The sequence below is a fragment of the Trichechus manatus genome, unplaced genomic scaffold (genome assembly GCF_000243295.1).
Source record: "Trichechus manatus latirostris isolate Lorelei unplaced genomic scaffold, TriManLat1.0 scaffold00122, whole genome shotgun sequence".
Taxonomy (NCBI): Eukaryota; Metazoa; Chordata; class Mammalia; order Sirenia; family Trichechidae; genus Trichechus; species Trichechus manatus.
Window position 1 is genome coordinate 8,408,416 of NW_004444058.1, and position 12,170 is coordinate 8,420,585.

Genomic DNA, 12,170 nt, shown 5'->3' on the forward strand with positions numbered 1-12,170 from the left:
TCCGTAGCCGCTATTAAAATCCTCTGTTTATGTTTCGTGTTCAGACGTTTGATTATATGTCTTGGTGACTTTCTTTTGGGGTCTACCTTATGTGGGGTTCAGTGAGCATCTTGTATAGATATCTTGTCATCTTTCACGATATCATGGAAGTTTTCTGCCAACAGATCTTCAGCAATTCTCTCTCTATTTTCTGTTATTCCCCCCCACCCCCGTTCTGGTACTCCGATTACTTGTAGGTTATTCCTCTTGATAGGGTCGCACATAATTCTTAGGGTGTTTTCATTTTTGTAATTCTTTTGTCTCATTTTTCCTCAAATATGTTGGTGTCAAGTGCTTTGTCTTCAGTCTTACCAATTCTGACTTTTGTTGCCTCAGTTCTCCTATGACTTTCTGTTGTCTAATTCTGAAATTTTATTGTTAATCTTCTGGATTTCTGTTTGCTGTCTGTTTATGGATTGTTGCAGCTTGTTAAATTTGTCATTATGCTATTCTCTAATCTTCTTATGTTCCTCTATTGCTTTGTCTGTGTGTTCCTTGGCTTTTTCTGCATTTTGCCTGATCTTTCTGATCTCATGAAGATTTCTGTATATTATTCTTTTGTATTCTATCTCTGGTAATTCCAAGAAGTTCTCTTGCTCCGTCAAATTTCTTGATTCTTTGTTTTGGGAGCTTGCTGAAGCCATCACGGTCTGCCTCTTTATATGGTTTGATATTGACTTATCTCAGAGCCGTCAATAAGTTATGATGTTTATTTATTTTGTTTGCTTACTGTTTCCTAGCTTCTTGTTTTTTTTTGTTTTGATATGCTCAGATAGGCTGCTCACGTGAGCTAATTTGATTATTGGCGCCTTTGAAGCTCCCATGTCCTGTCACCAGGTGGTTAGATCTGTTACTAGGTATGTGAGATGAGAAGTCTGTTTGGTTTTCTTGTATGGATTCAGCTTAGGTGTCCAGGTAGTTGGTCCCCAAGTGCATGGTGCAGGCTCTCACCTACAGTCCTGGACAGGCAGGGGTGATTGGTGTAGGCACAGGTATCTAGCTGCAGTAGGCGGTCATGTGCTGAGCAAGGCAGGGGGCTGACAGCTGCCCCGAGTGGGAGGAAAGTGTGTCTCTGCTCCCTAAAGCACATGGGTGGGTTTTGCAGCTGGACTATGAGCACCCAGTGCTGTTGGCTGTAAGGACTGGGAGGCACCACTTATTCTTGGACCTCTGTTGCCGGTGGCTAGGTGGTATGGGTGGAGCCTCCGATCCTCAGGCCCCTGATGTGGGTAGGTGAGGACCCTGCCTAATAGGCAAAGCAGTGTCAAATGTCACAAACCTGTCACTTCACCATATACCTGATACAGTTGAAGTTAGGTTTCAGGTATATACCCTGTTGTACTGTGGTAATGAGGACCTGCGCTGTTGAAATGGGACCACACAGGTCTATGCAAGTGTGAAAGGGATTCAGGGTCCGGGGACCCCTTTATTCCTGTGCCTAGGCAAAGGAGCTGTGCCTACCTTGAGTTCCCAGTTTAGGCAGATTATTTTTTCCTGTATGTAAATTTGTTCCGTCTCCAAGGCCAGGAGAATGGCTCAGGGCACATGACGGGTCCTGCTTCCAGCCCAGGGGACTTGGCAATCACTGAAGCCAGTCCAGGACCTGGTACAGAGTGGGGAGAGGGCAGGTAAATGGGAGAGAGGTTTTTCCCATAGGGGTTGTTTTTTGATCTATGTTGTAGGTCAGACACATGTACATATCTTTTACTGACTGCGTGCCACTTTTCACTATTTCTGAAGGCCTGAGAAGACTCTTTGCCGCTCGGTCTCTCCCGATGTGGAAGATGCCTCCCTAGCACCACTGCTTGCCTCACCGCACATGCCAGCTGATCCAGCCTGAAGGGTGCTGGCTCCTGCCAGGTTAGGTCTGGCAATTCTTTGCTGCTTCCGAACTGTCTCTCCCTCCCCCACCACTCAGTCCAGTTCCTCAACTTTGCCTTTCATGTTCAGGGCTTCTGGATGGTCATATATAATCAATTCACTTGTTTTCTCAGGTCTTCGTTGTGAGAGGGACCACAGGGTGTGTCTCACTACTTCGCTGTCTAGGCCCCACCCCTTTTTGTTTTATGTTGAAGTGTAACCCATACCAAAGGCTGTGGTCTTTGATTCTTATCAGTAAGGACTTCAAGTCCTCTTTACTTTCAGCAAGCAAGGTTGTGTCATCTGCATATTGCTTCTGTAATTCTCATGTCCCTTTCTTTTTCATGTAGTCCAGTTTCTCAGATTATTTGCTCAGCATATGGATCGAATAAGTATGGTGAAATCATACAACCCTGATGCACACCTTTCCTGATTTTAAACCACGCACTATTCTCTTGTTCTGTTGGAATAACTTGTTTTTGTTCTATGTTCATGTTCCTCAATTAACTGTTCTGGAATTCCCATTCTTTGCAATGTTGTCCATAATTGGTTATGAACCACACAGTGGAATGCCTTTGCATAGTCAATAAAATGCAGATAAACATCTCTGCTTTTAGCCATGATCCATCTTATCAGCAGTGATATCCCTTGTCCCACATACTCTTCTGTATCCAGCTTGAATTTATGGCAGTTTCCTGTTGGTATACGCTGTAGCCGCTTTTGAATGATCTTCAGCAAGATTTTACTTGTGTGTGATATTAATGATGTTGTTCAATAATTTCTATATTTTGTTGGGTCACCTTTCTTTGGAACGGGTACAGATAGGGATCTCTTCTAATTGGCTGGCCAGGTAGTTGTCTTCTAATTTTCTTGGCATAGACGAGTGTTGCACCTGTTTGTTGGAGCATCTCAGTTTGTATTCTGACAATTCCTGAAGCTTTGTTTTTTGCCAGTGCCTTCAGTGCAGCTTGGACCTCATCCTTCAGTACCATAGGTTCTTGATTATATGCTGTCTCCTGAAATGGTTTAATATCGACTAATTCTTTTTAGTACAGTGAATCTGTGGATTCCTTCTATCTGGGTGTCCTATTAGAGAAATTAATAAAAGGAAAGATAGTTCTTATGTGGGAGACACTGGTATAAAGATCCTGCAAGAGAGAGAGAGAACATTTACACTGAGAGCAAGAATTAAGAGTAGGAGTTAGGTGAATGGGTAAGCAGGTGGAAAGAAATGGAACCGAGGCAAGAGACTGGTCCTTAGAGAAAACGTGATGATTTTCTGATTTATTGTTTGACCAATTATTATACAGTTAAAGAGAGTGTTCAGGAGTCCTACCAGGTTTCTAAGAAGCTTGGCGACTGCTGGTGTTATGGTCTGAGAGCAAAGAAAAATACAAAACTTGAGGGGCAAAACCAAATGTTACTTGCAAAATGTGTAAGAAAAATACTGTTTGATGACAAACATAATCTCGTAGTGTCATACCTTGTTTTAGTTCAGAAAAGGGAATAAGAGTAATCAGCATCAGCACAAAGCTGATTCCTAAGAGGTGGAGATCAGACATACCTCACCTCGCCAACATTTTTAACGGTTCTGACATCAGCTGTTTTTCCCACAGCATTCTGTAGTTCTCTGCTGGTTTCGATAATTCCTTGCAGTGGCCACACAGAACTCATGGACCATAATTATGATTATGGGGTTATTAGGGAAGTAATAAATTACAGTTCAGGATCAGGATTAATTTAGAGTTAACTGGATACAACTCAGAATACAGTTCATCAGTCAGGACAACTTGCATACTGTTCTCCTGGTTTCCTGTCTTCAGCCGCTGCTGCTCCTGCTGTACTGTCTCTAGCAGGGTCTTGGCGGTCTTCAGTGTTACAGCTCTCTTCTGGGTCTAGGAGGTTCTCAGCCCAGGGACCTTGAGTCCTAAGGATGTTCTCTGTTCCTGGCTCTTCTTTATGTTTGTGAGGTCCCCCTCAACCTCTGTTGGATTGACTCTTGTAAACCACCAGGATGCCAAAACCCATAATCTTGGTGTGGGCAACAGGTATTTTATTTACATAGTTGCTGTTCAATCCCTGTAAGAGTTTTACATACTTTATATACATAGTCCTGGTCAGTCATTCTGTGGGAGTTACAAGATCATGGCTAGAAAGATAAAAGCAGTTCACCGCACTGCAACTTATTATAATGCCATAAATGAGATCTGCATCATGCTTGGTATAGTAGAGGGTCAGCGAAGAAGAGGAAGACCCTCAACAACATGGATTGACACAGTGACTGCAACAATGGGTTCAAGCATAAGGGTCGTGAGGATAGTGCAGGAGCTGGCAAGGTTTCATTCTGTTGTACATAGGGTTGCTGTGAGTCAGATTTGACTTCGATGGCACCTAACACAACCACATAAATGAGTCGAAAATTTAAAAAACAAACCAAAGCATAACAGAAGGGTTTTAACTGCACATAATTAAAAGTCAATGAAAGATGAGTTCATTGACCAAACTTGAAAAATATGTTGTCCCTGAAAATTCACCTATGTTTAAATCTGATTGTGTGTGTTGATGTACAAGGGATCAAGTTACATAGCTGAACCCACAACCTCAGCCTTAGACTCCTAATTCCCTGGAGGAAATCAGATTCAGGTTTTGCAACCTGGCTAGGCCTGGATGCTTCTCCTGTGCTGGTAGGATTAAATTCCTCCGTCTGTGACCTTGTTGCCCCAAGAAAGAGGCCTGTGGAGCTGTATGAAAAATGCTCAAGTGTCTGCTCTGGAATGCTTTAACCTGTTTTGCTTTATATGCAGATACTCTCAGGGTGGAACATTGCCTTGATTCTGGGAGGAAGTCCTGCCCAGGGAAAGAAGTGAAATCTAAAAACTGTCACTCTAACCTTACTGTACTCTGTCTTCCCATCCTTCTTCCATTTCAGATACCAGGTGTGGTGTAGGGAGAAGTAGTCCAGTCCAGGCACCTTTGGATCATCTTACACATTCTTGCAGTCACAAGGATTTCAACTGCTCTGACAGGCTGTGTGAACCAAACATTTACGTCAAAACTGATGACTGGGGGCCCTGCTTCTATTCTCATCTTTTTTACTGAAGTGGTTTCTTGGGTTTAGAGAGGACATTCACTTAGAATTTCAGAAGCTGGAGCAAGGAAATGGTGAGTACCACAGAGAACTGAGGTATTCTTATCATAAGGGGGTGAGGCCTGATATGAACTGTTGGGGGACCGCTGTGTGCTCTGGGCCCTGTGTTTCCTCAGTGAGGTAAAAGGGTGGCAGAGGAGGCCAAGGGACTGGGTCCTAAGAGGCGTAAGACCCTGCTCCACTGTCACTGTACCCTAAGTCCTGGATGCCTGGGGTCACCTTCTTTAATGTCACTCGCGGAGCTGGCACCGTGTGGCATTACCATCCCCACCCTGGGCCCTGGTGCTCTGTATTAGTGACAGAATCTCCTGACCAAAGCCTGAAGACGGAGCAGCTCTGTCTGAGGAGGCTGAGCCCCAGGTCCTCTGTAGCCATCCTTGTCCCACCATTGCAAACTTGTTTTCATGGCTTCCACAGGAACTGCAGCCTTTTCTGTGCATTTCTAAAACTATAGCTCCACCTGTCACACTATGTGATGGGTAAAAAAGGGTGGAGAAAGTTAATAGGTGAAGGCCTTGACTCTGTTTATGGGGTCCTGGGTGGGGCTTTGTGCTCTCGTGAGGTCACCAAAATAATGACACTGGGGACGGTGATTCCAGCTCAGTCATGTGTGGGTTCTCCAGACCCATCCTTTTTTATAGCGGGGAATGCTTTTGCCTTAAGGGTCCCAGGTGTGTGAGAAGCATGATTCTCTAAGTCCTTGTCTTCCCATGTGTCTGTGCTTTGAGCTGCTATTAAATCCCTGTAATTTTCAACTGATCTCCACAGTCTTGAATTAGAATCTAAAATTAAAGTGTTCTTTCTTTTCTTTTTTTTTGCTGGAGAACCTCAATATACGGGATAGGTGTATTTAAGTTCTTTGGTTTATGTTTTCCATTGGGATAAAATTTCTAGATTGTGTATTTCTACTAAGAATTTTTCAATTGAGTGGATATAAGACTTCTTGAACAATGCCTGTTTTAACTGATGTAAAACTTTCTCTAAAGCTTACTTAAATCTTTAGAAGAATCTTACACTTATATGTAAGAAATCATGCCAGAAGTTCTAATGTGTTAAATAGTTTAGCCATTTTAGGAAGATTCTGCTGGCTGAGATAAACTGGACATACAGATGTTCACGTTCCTGGTCACTAGAGAATAAGCTCTAATTTACAGTATGATTTGCACAAATATATTAGACAATTTAATAGTAGGTACAAATGACTAATTTTAAATGGTTTTGTAGTTACAAATGAGAATCTCTAGTGAAAACATTAAATATTTTATTTGATTTATGTCATATTTAAAGGCATAATTTAGTTTACTTAAACTATGTTTTTGCACTAAATAATACTTTCAAAGCTCAAAATTCAGTGTGAACTTAATAAGGTATACTTTATGAATACTTTTTCCTACTCTTGTTCTCATCCAGCCTATTCCTTTTCCACCATCTTTGAATAGCCCACTTTATTACTTTCTGAAACATCTTGCCAATGCTTACGTAAAAGCAAGGAAATATAAATAGAAATTTTTATTTTCTCTACTTTATTCTACACAGAGTAGCATGTAATTTGTACCTGCTCTTTAACAAATTATCCTGGAGATCTTTTCGTAATATTTTTTGCTGTTGTTGCTGTCAAGTCGATTCCTACTCATGGCGACCCCAGGTGTTCAGAATAGAATGGCACACCATTGGGTTTTCAAGGTTGTGACCTTTGGGAAGTAGATTGCCATGCGTTACTTCAGTGGGTTTATACTGCCAGCCTTTGTTTAATAGTCCAGCCCTTAATCATTGTCACCACCCAGGATTCTTTGATAACAGAAACAATGCATAACAAACAAAAACCCTCCAAACCCGTAGCAGTTGAGTGGATTCCAAATCATGGTGACCCCATGTGTTACAGAGTAGAACTGAGTTCCATAGGGTTTTCTTAGCCTTAATCTTTAGGGAAGCAGAATGCCAGGACTTTCTTCCACAAGACCACTAGGTTAATTCAGACAGTCATTCTTTTGGTTAGTAGTCCAATGCAAACCATTTCTGCCACCCAGAGACCTTCTAAAAGTTATATACAGTGTTTAAATCTAAGTTCTTATAAAACTCCATAATGCTGGATACGCTTGATTTAAGTTTTGTTGTTGTTTTTAACCATATTGCCATGAAGGGGCACTATTATTTCCAATGTTTTGCTTTTACAAAGCTTTCTCTGTGAATATAAACATAAGTTTCTAAGATCCAGGAATCAAAAGTTTAGGTATTAAAGCTTTTGTGAACTTAAGAGAAGTTAAATGAAAATGAAAGGGTTTTCACATGACTTTGTAAAATTACACTTCTTTCAAGTTTTAAACAATGCTTTAAACATTCTATTATCAACTGTATCATAAACAAGGAGTTCAGAAAGTTTTCCTGTATAACCCATTGCCGTCGAGTTGATTCCGACATATAGCATGGTAATAGACCTTGGTCAGTTTTTATGGCCTCCCAGCGTATCCTCCCTGATCTCATCTTCTTCCTGCCTGGAGATTGTTCCTGTGATGTCTAGATGTTGATATGGTGGGATGGTGAATATCCAAAGGTGGTGATCTGAGGTCAAAGGTCCCAGGTCTTGAGATCATTCCTGGTTGATCCATCCTCAGTGGGTGCTCAGGAGCTGTGGCCACTCCTCCAATTGTCCAGCTCTTCGCCCATGCCAGCCCACTGCTTATCCCAAACTTCTGGAATTGGCAGGCCTGAGTCCCTGAGAGGAAGGGCAGGTCGGCTAATGGGGGTGGGGTTTTTTCATCTGCTGTGCTCTACCTTCCCAGTGTCTTCAAAGCAACATTTATGTCCTGTAAGCAGAAGGAAAAATCATTTCCACCTTTTGTGGCAAGGAGACTCTGTCCCCACTGTTGTCCTGTACTCCTTGACTTGGCCATTCTAGCGTGTTCTAGTGAACAGTGTTTGTCATTTCTCTGACTTCAGGTGTTGGTTATTGAGGTTTGATAAATTATATTTAGGTAAAAAGAGAATCTTTTTCAGGTTATTAGCGGGCCCATGCAGCTAATGTAAATAAATCTATGAGTGAATGAATTAATATAAATATAAGTTTATCACAAAGAAAAGTTTTACTTTCAATATGCAGAGTAATGAATCAGGATCCATGCCTTACATGAAAAACAATTCAGAATGGATCAAGGATCTAAATGTGAAAACAAAATCCATAAAATTCTTAGAAGAAAATATAGGGGTGGAACTGTGAAACCTAGTTTTTAACAGTGGATTACCAGAAAGGACAACAGAAGAACAAGCAGCAAAAGTCAGGGAAGATAAATGGGACCTCATAAAAGTTAAATACTTTGACTCATCAAAAGACTTTATCAGACTTCCGACAAAATGGCACTCTAGGCAGAAGTACCACGCCGTCCCTCCACAGCAAAGATCCGAAAAACTAAACCGAACAGAGAAAACAATCCTTAAACCCTAAAACATCAAATGAAGCGATAACTCAGCCAAGCACCAAATGGAGTAAGAAAACTGACAGAGAACGGAGAACAAGGAGAGATTTGTGCAGAGGTCCCCTATCAGCTAATGCAGCGTGGATCCACCATCTTGGACTCCTATCGGAGACCAGCAAATGGGGTACGAGAAAGCAGCTTCACGGAGCTTCCAGCAGGAGACAAAACAACCGGTAATTTGCGATATATGCTTTCCCACCCCCCACCCTTCTTCACCCCCCACTCGGCCGCCTCTGCTTCCCGCGGCCACAATCTCTTGTCTGGGAAGCACTGGCTGCTTGGATTCCACCCACCTGAATGGGCCGGCTCTCTGAGTGTCATTTGTTGGCTGCTGGTGTTGCTTTTTTCCACTTCTTTTGATTTCTTCCTTACCTCTCACCACCTCCCCCTCCTTTCGCTCAAATACCTGGCTCCATGTGCCTTCTTTGCTTCTTCGCGAGGGGCTGCGGAGTTCCGGTAATTTGTGATATACGCTTTTCCACCCCCTACCCTTCTTCACTCACACTCGGCCTCTTCTGCTTCCCGCGGACACAGTCTCTTGTCCAGGAAACACCGGTTGCTTGGATTCCACCAGCCCGCACTAGCTGGCTCTCAGTGCCATTTGTTGGCTGCTGGTGTTACTTTTTTTCCTGCTTCTTTTGATTTCTTCCTTACCTCTCACCACCTCCCCCTCCTTTCACTCAAATACCTGGCTCTGTGCGCCATCTTTGCTTCTTCCTGAGGGGCTGCGGAGCTCCGTTCGAGCATGGAGCTGCTTCCCAGTCTGGGCTGCTGTGCTGGTGGGATCCTGGGGCTTTTGTTCGTTTGTTTGTTTTGAATTGTTTGTTTTCTTTTCCTTTTCTTGCGTTGGGAAACCGTTCTGGCCAGGCGGTGCTGTGTGGCTTGGAACCTACCCCCTCGGCTTGCACAGATGTGCAGAGGGATCCCTGAGGGCATTTCTTTTTTAGTTGGTTTTTTTTCTTTGTTTTTTGGGGGCTTTACGTGTTCTTTTTTTTTTTTAATTTGTTTTCTTTTCTCTCTTTTCTCCTTTTTGTCTTTCTTCATTACTCAGTTTCTCATCTATATCTTCCTTCTCTTTCTGTTCCCTGAATACCTGGCATTGTATACCTGTATGGCTTCTAGCGAGGCTGTACTGCAACACCTGAGAACAACTTCCACAGACCCCATAGCCGAACTGGTGGGATCCCTGGGAACTTTGCTGTACTTTTCCCTATCCGATTTTTATTTATTCATTCTTTTCTTCTTTTTTTCCCTTCCCCTTTTTGTTATTCTCCATTTCATAGTCTTTCATCTCTCCACTCCAATGGCAAGCTCCCCTAGCATTCTTTTTTGTTTGTATGTTTTTGGCTACTGTTCCTCTCTCCTCTCTCCCGTATCCATCTTAGCTTCACACATAACAATCTCCCCGCTACATCCTGCCTACCTGCACCGTGTGCTTAACAGCACACCACCAAGCAGCACAGGCACGGCCTACTGGAACCTGCCCTGCACTGATTACCGACCCCCCCGGTGGCTGTAGGAAGTGCCACAAACAACCTGTCCCAGTAACTCCTCCTCAGCTAGACATGCCCTGTCGTACCATATCTGAGTGACTGACCCTGCCAATTGGAGAAGGAGGTGAAAAGTATTGTGCCCACAGATGAGCAAACAACAAAGAACACACAGCCCGCTGCTCAGACATAGCCAAATTAAAAAAAAGGGACAAAACAAATCTACAATCAATAAATGAGAAAAATAACTACTGAATGCCCCAAAGACAGCAGACAATATCAAAACATTTACAAAAACAGGACAGGATGGTTCCAGTAGGCATCCAAAATAAAACACCAGATGACTTCCCAGTGGAAGAAAAGGCACTAGAAATACCTGATACGGGATTCAAATCTCTAATACTCAGAATTCTCCAAGAGCTGAAGCAAAAAGCAGACAAAAATGAGGAAAGAATAGATAAATTATTGGAAAATACAGACAAAAAATTGGAAGAATTCAGGAAAATAATGCAGGAACAAAATTCCAAAATAAATTTACAACTAGAAAGTATCCGAAAACAACAATTAGAAATCCAAAACATAAACAAGATTTCAGAAATGGACAGTGTCATGGAAGGACTGAGAAGATTTGAAATGGTGGAAGACAGGATCAGTGGAATTGAAGACAAACACTTGGATACGACTCTGAGGAAAACTCAGAAGAAAAAAAAAAAAAGAAAAATGAAGAGACCCTGAGAGTTATGTGGGACATAATCAAAAGCAGAAATTTGTGAGTGATTGGAGTTCCAGAACAGGGAGAAAACAGAAAACAGAGAGGATCATTGAAGGACTGCTGACAGAAAACTTCCCCAGTATCATGAAAGATGAAAAGCTGGCCATCCAGGAAGCTCAATGAACCCCATATAGGACAGACCCCAAAAGAAAATAAGGCATATCATAATCACACTCACCAAAACCAAAGACAATCCTGAGAGCAGCTCATAAAAAACAACAAATCACATACAGAGGAGAAACAATAAGACTAAGCTCAGATTATTCAGCAGAGACCATGCAGGCAGGAAGGCAATGGGATGACATATATAAATCTTGGAAGAAAAAATTGCCAGTCAAGAATAATATATCCTGTAAAACACTCGTTCAGATATGATGGTGAAATTAGGTCATTTCCAGATAAACAGAAATTAAGGGAATATGTAAAAGCCAACCCCAAATTACAAGAATTATTAAAGGGAGTTCTTCGATCTGAGAACAAACAACTTCAGCTCACAGGCAGAATCTAGGATCCAGGATTTTACCATCCAGATACCAATCTAGGAAATGAACTCTCAAGGCCTATCCAAAACCAAAAGAAATACAACGGAATCAGAGCGGTTAATCAGTAAATGACAACAACATCAAAACAATAAAAGAGAATAAATGGCATAGGTATAGAACCTTCTTTCTAATGGAGAGGAAGGCAAGGTGATACCAAGTAATGGTAGACTGCTTCAAACTTAGAAAGATAAGGGTAAAATTCATGGTAACCACAAACTTAACAAACATAAAAAAAAGTGGAAAAACATAAATTCTCAGCAAAAACAAAACCTACAAAAACAAAAGAAATGAAAAAAAATTCCACAAACAGAAGTAACTCAGCACAGGAGAGTAAGAAAAAGAAAGAAAACATCAGCACCACAAAAAAAGCACTACAAAATGACAGGAGCAAACTCACATCTATCAATAATTACACTGAATGTAAATGGACTCAATGCACCCATAAGGAGACGGAGAATGACAGAATGGATAAGAAAATAGGGTCCATCAATATGCTGTCTAGAAGAGACACACCTTAGAAACAAAGATGTGAACTTATTAAAAGTCAAAGCTTGGAAGAAAATATATCAAGCTAAAAACTACCAAAAAAGAGCAGGAGTGGCAATACTAATTTCAGATGAAATAGACTTTAAAACAAAATCCGCCATAAAAGACAAAGAAGGACACTATATAATGATTAAGGGGACAATCCATTATGAAGACATAACCATAATAAACATCTACGCACCCAATGACAGAGCTCCAAAATACATAAAACAAACTCTAACAAAACTGAAAAGAGAAATTGATAGTTCCACAATAATAGTAGGAGATTTCAACACACCACTCTCAGTAAAGGACAGTACAACT

The 12,170-nt window shown here is 41.7% G+C and overlaps 1 protein-coding gene across 1 annotated transcript in view; it reads left to right on the forward strand.

Annotated features, from left to right (window-relative positions):
* Positions 1-4,832: 4,832 nt before the first annotated feature.
* LOC101361290 (zinc finger protein 420-like) overlaps positions 4,833-12,170 on the forward strand; it is a 27,292-nt gene continuing 19,954 nt past the window's right edge. Inside the window, 1 exon segment of the mRNA XM_023738778.1 lies at positions 4,833-5,061. Within this exon segment, the coding sequence (XP_023594546.1) occupies positions 5,059-5,061 (3 nt within the window). The 5' untranslated portion in view covers positions 4,833-5,058.